The sequence below is a fragment of the Silene latifolia genome, chromosome Y (assembly GCF_048544455.1).
Source record: "Silene latifolia isolate original U9 population chromosome Y, ASM4854445v1, whole genome shotgun sequence".
In the NCBI taxonomy this organism is placed as follows: domain Eukaryota; kingdom Viridiplantae; phylum Streptophyta; class Magnoliopsida; order Caryophyllales; family Caryophyllaceae; genus Silene; species Silene latifolia.
The window spans coordinates 288,180,827-288,186,404 of NC_133538.1; the positions used below are offsets into that span (position 1 = coordinate 288,180,827).

The 5,578-nt window shown below is 37.8% G+C and overlaps 1 protein-coding gene across 1 annotated transcript; it reads left to right on the plus strand.

Moving 5' to 3' along the window:
* Window positions 1–398: 398 nt before the first annotated feature.
* LOC141630874 (uncharacterized) lies at window positions 399–2,007 on the plus strand. The gene is made up of 4 exons (XM_074443620.1): window positions 399–497; window positions 566–921; window positions 976–1,201; window positions 1,345–2,007. Exons 1-4 carry the CDS (start codon window positions 399–401, stop codon window positions 2,005–2,007), a joined length of 1,344 nt encoding a protein of 447 aa, XP_074299721.1.
* The last annotated feature ends 3,571 nt before the right edge of the window (window positions 2,008–5,578 follow it).

Sequence of the window (5,578 nt, forward strand, 5' to 3'; positions counted from 1 at the left end):
TACATAAACCATGCAACTAAATATATGTGCATGCAATTTTATTAATAGTGGTAGTGGTGCCAACCCAAACGATAAATCCATTTGTTTACTATACGTCCATTAACTCAATGTTTACGGTGAGCGTGAGCCATCGTATCCATATTATTTGATCTTTGAAGTAGATATATTTGACAGTTATTAAGTACATACTGATCCATATTTCTCATCATCGTTCTCATGCATAAAAAAAGGTTATCTATGAAGTTAGAAGACGTCACTTTTTTCATTTTATACGGAGTACCTTATTGAAAGAAACTTTATTGAAATGTGTTCAAATTAATAGAATAGGAAGATTTATACGGAGTATCTTATTTGAGTAATTGAAATACAAAAGGAAAGCTTGTTCTCCTAGGTGTTTAATGAAGGTGGATCTCAAGAAGGCATACGACTCTGTTGAATGCGAGTTCATTAGGCAGATGTTGGTTGCTCTGGAGTTCCCTCAAAAGATGATTCAATGGGTTATGGAGTGCATTTCTACTCCCTGGTTTACACTGTCTCTTAATGGAGCTACATTGGGTACTTTCAGGGGAAAAGAGGGATCAGACAAGGAGATCCTATGTCTCCTCTCCTGTTTACCTTTAGCATGGAGTACCTCAGTAGAATTTTGAATTATGTGACAAGTTCCTTGGAGTTCAATTACCATCCCATGTGTAGAGCACTCAAGCTTACTCACTTGTGTTTTGCGGATGACCTCCTCATGTTTTGTAGGGGAGATAAACAGTCTATATGCACCATTCTGAGAGCTTTTGCTACGTTCTCTAAGGCTTCTGAACTGGTAATGAACAGAGAAAAATCTGATATCTACTTTAATGGTATGTGCAATGAGGATAGTCAGTATGTGATGAGGGTTTCAGGCTTCAGAGAAGGGTCTTTTCCATTCAGGTACCTGGGCATTCCCATTTCTTATTAGAGAATGGTTGTTGGGGATTGTTCCAGGCTTGTGGAGAGAGTGGTAATGAGAATTCGTGGTTGGGGAGCTAGAAAGCTCAGTTATGCTGGTCGCCTTGTCCTTGTTCAGGCTGTTCTCTCACATTTTGCCCACGTTTTGGGCTCGTATTTTTCTCATTCCCGTGATCGTGATGGACAGAATAGAGCTTATTTGTCGAAATTATTTGTGGAGTGGTTCGAGGAATTTCAAAACCGCCCCGTAGCATGGACTAAGGTACACTTTGGAAAAAAATCGTGGTCTTGGTATTATTAACTGTAAAATGTGGAATGTGGCTATGCTTGGCAAGTATGTATGGTGGCTTGCCATGAAGGCAGATCACTTATGGATACGATGGGTGAATCACATGTATATTAAAGACCAGCATTGGATGGATTATGTTCCAACTGTTAGTTCAAGTGGACATGGAGGAAGCTTTGCTGGTCAAGGAGCAACTTAAACCTGCCTACTGTAATGGGCAAAGGAGGTTTAATGTAGGGAGATATACTATCTCTGAGGGTTACATTTGGCTTCAAGGTGATCAGGTCAAGGTTCCTTGGCATCCTGTTGTATGGAATCGTTTCAATATGCCCAAGCATGCGTTTATTGGATGGCTAGCTATCCAAGGTAGACTACTCACTAAGGATAGACTAGTACGTTTTGGGGTTATTCAGGATGGTACGTGTGATATGTGTCTGGACCATGCTGAAGATCATTCTCATTTGCTATATCATTGCAAATTCAGTAGCCAATGTTGGGCTTTGCTTAAAGTCTGGTTGGATGTGGCTTTGCCTGGCTGTGGGATACTTGAGTGGTGTAGCTCTTGGAGATGCAGGTCTATCATGAAAAAAAGGATTGTCTGTGCTGCGGTGTTGGCTTTGGTGTATCAGTTGTGGAGGGTCCGTAATGTGTGCAGGGTGGACTGTTACCTCCCTTCTCCTGCAAGTGTTGTTAATTCAGTGCAACAAATAGTGCAAAGTAGAGGTCAGCAATGGAAGTGGACTTCTAAGTATCAATGTATGAGTTGGTCTCCTAGGATGTAATTTGTTAGATGGTTAGCAGTTTATAGTAGGGTTACTATGTTTGTGTCTATTGGTGAATGTATGACTTTATCTTAATTATTAATATAATTTTCACATTTCACCAAAAAAAAAAAGAAATACAACTTTTACGTATAATTCAAAATGATATTAAAAGGTCTTAACAATTAGAGGAAGGACAAATTTAAAACCCGTGCAACGCACGGGCACAAAATCTAGTAATAGAATAACACCGGAATAACACCACGATAACACCAGAATAACACCGCTGTAACATGTTATTTTATTTTATTTTTATTTTTTATTTTTTTATTTCTCATTATGTTACCTTTTTTTTCACAAATAACCTCTAGTTTTCTCATTATGCTACCTTTTATTTTATTTTATTTTTGTGTTAGCACATGTTACTCCAGGTTTTTTTTTCCCGATTAATACCTGTTATTCTTCTTTTTTGTCCTTTTTTTCCTTTTTTTTGTTACACTACAATAACACTACAATAACACGTGGTATTGTTGTGTTATTCTGGTGTTATTGTACTGTTATTCTAATGTTATTGTAATATTAATGTAGTGTTATTGTGGTGTTATTGTAGTGTTATTTTTATGTTATTGTGGTGTTATTATGATGTTATTGAATAAAAAAAATGATGACTGTCTTGCTTAAATATAGTCACAATTAATTCCAAGCTATTTTTAGCAAAAATACTGGCTACACATACACGATATGATCCAAATGGATGGCATTATAAGCACTTATATAGTTATACTAAAGATATGTTCATATTTGATCAATGCTCATAACTCAAGCCACATTGATAATACAAACATTCCGATGCAAGAATCAAACTCCCCATACAATTAATTTCAAATTGAATAAATAAGACTATCAAACTACTAAAAAAAGAACCAACAAAGGCTTGAGTCCAAAACAATAAAATTGCTATCGTTTGGTTACCACTTGAAAAACACAGACATTAGAAAATCCCATGATTTTAAAAAAAGAAGGTTGTTTGGTTGCCATTTTTTGGGGAGAATGTAGGAATTAGAACTTCTCAGGAACTTCCAATGCCTACATGATGTGGGAAGTGGCTTACCTACTCCCTCATTGGTCATTGGAAGTTCCTGTGGAATTTAATTCCTACATGGACAACCAAACAATTTTGCCAAATTCACCCGAATTAGATGATGAAACTTAATTCCTATGAATTGCAAGTTCTTAGGAAATTGAAGTTCTTTGATCAACTAAACGACTCCTACTATCAAACTGCTACTACATTTCAAGGTGTAAAAGAGTTTCAATTGAAGTCCAAGTTGAAAAGAAGGTTCACTACTTCATTTGTATACAACCAAAATACTCCGCCTTGAATAACAATTCATATCCATGAGTTAAAAATTTATCCTAGCTCGACAAATTCAGTTGTCCAAGTTGGATTTTATCCAAAACAAAATCAATAATGCCAATTTCCCCTTCCCCGCCTGGTTGCGAAAACAAGAAAAAAATAAATAAGAACAGCAACTCCTGGTTGCGAACTCGGAATTGAAACAAAGCCGCCATGGTTGCCCTCCAAGTTGGATTTTATCCAAAACAAAATCAATAATGCCAATTTCCCCTTCCCCGCCTGGTTGCGAAAACAAGAAAAAAATAAATAAGAACAGCAACTCCTGGTTGCGAACTCGGAATTGAAACAAAGCCGCCATGGTTGCCCACCATCAGTTCGTCAAAATCCATAACTTTTAGCGTTGCTTCGGAATTAACCGCTCCTGCTTCTGCCGTGTCGCCATGCTCACCACCAGTCCAGACTAAACCTGGCGTCATTCATTGCTTGCCTTCAACTCGGAATCGAAACCCGACTTAACTTGTGCACCATCACTTCGGTTATCCCACCACAATTTGAGTTACCAATACTGAACTAGGCACTGAAATCAGCGACCAACGCACCACAGTATCAAACAATGAACTCATCCGTATAAATTCAGTCCCTTCTTTCTTTAATTAAATATAACGACATTGGCATGTTTATGTTTTTCTAATAAGCGACTAACAATATAAACAATGAATAAATGAACTGTTCAGCTAATTTACACCATAGATACATTCAATCGCAATTTAACTTATTAATTTCCAATTCAATGTCCCTGGAGTAAAGTTGAAAAAATCAGGCCTTATAAATCAAATTTACTTAATCATCATTTAACTTATCAAAACAAGAGTAAGGATCAACTCTCTGTCTAACAGCTAATGGGTTTGTCGTTCCCACAATCAGAAAAGGGAGGTATTTGAGCCAACCAGAGAGCATTAACGCATTAACTCTCTGTCTCACATCAGTTACCTCATGTAAATATCTTCCCCTAAACCAGAAGATTGCAACTTTGGATGTCAATCATGTTCAATAAACTTGATTTCAAGGAACTCAAGCTCATCCTTGCTCTTTTGTACCGTATTCTCGTCCTTTACAGGACACTTATGCCTCCATGTATACTACTGACATTAGCCTGTGACTCATCACCACCTTCCTCAGCAAGTAACCAAGTGAACAGTATAGGACTGCGCATCGATATAACTAGCTCCACTCAGGTTTCCAGGAATTCCAATGCCAAAATTCAGATAGTAGCTGGGGATTCAAAGGGGTCAAATCAGCCAAGAATAACATTTAAGCAACACCATTAAGCAAACTTAACTCATCGAAGTCCACAATTCGCTTCCCTCACGGACTCAACCTTTCACAACAACAACAACATCAGAGCCTTAATCCCAAAATGATTTGGGGTCGGCTGACATGAATCATCCTTTCGAACTGTCCATGGGTGAACGCACGCCTCAAAATGCGAATAAAAAGGGAAGATGAAAAACAAAAAGGGAGAACGAAAATGTAATGGAAAGTCAAGGTGAACTTAGAGGTTTTAAAATCGAATTCCGTCTTTCTTTTATAAAAACTTAAAATTTAAATCGAGAGAAAAGATTAAAGCGATTTTTAAAAACCGAAATAGAGTTAAGGATCCGGAATGAACCAGGTCAAAACTATAAGAAAGTGGTTGTTGAAAAAGTGTGTAATAAAGGAGAGAAAAATAAATAAATTAATTTCTTTAAATTAAATGAATAAAAAACACTAAATCATCAAAAACATCAAATACTAAAAATCCACATGTATCCTTTCCTCCATTGTGCCCTCTCCGTCACCATACTCTCCTCCAGCCCCATAACTCTCATATCGCGCTTTCTATCACTCTCAACCATGTCCTCTCTGTCTTCCTCTCGCCTCTAAGGACCTTTTTCTGTTTCTCCAAGTCTCCGGCCTCCTAATCAAAAGGCCCATAGGTCTCCTTCTCACATGACCAAACCATCTTAATCGGTTTTCCATCATCTTGTCCTCTATTGGCGCCACTTTTACCTTTTCCCTAATCACCTCATTCCTTAACCGATCTTTCCTTGTATGTCCGCACATCCACCTCAACATGCGCATCTCCGCCACACTCATCTTTTGAATGTGACAATGTTTCACGGCCCAACACTCGGAGCCGTAAAGTAGGCGTTGCCTAATTGCCGTGCGATAAAATTTTCCCTTTAATCTTTGGGG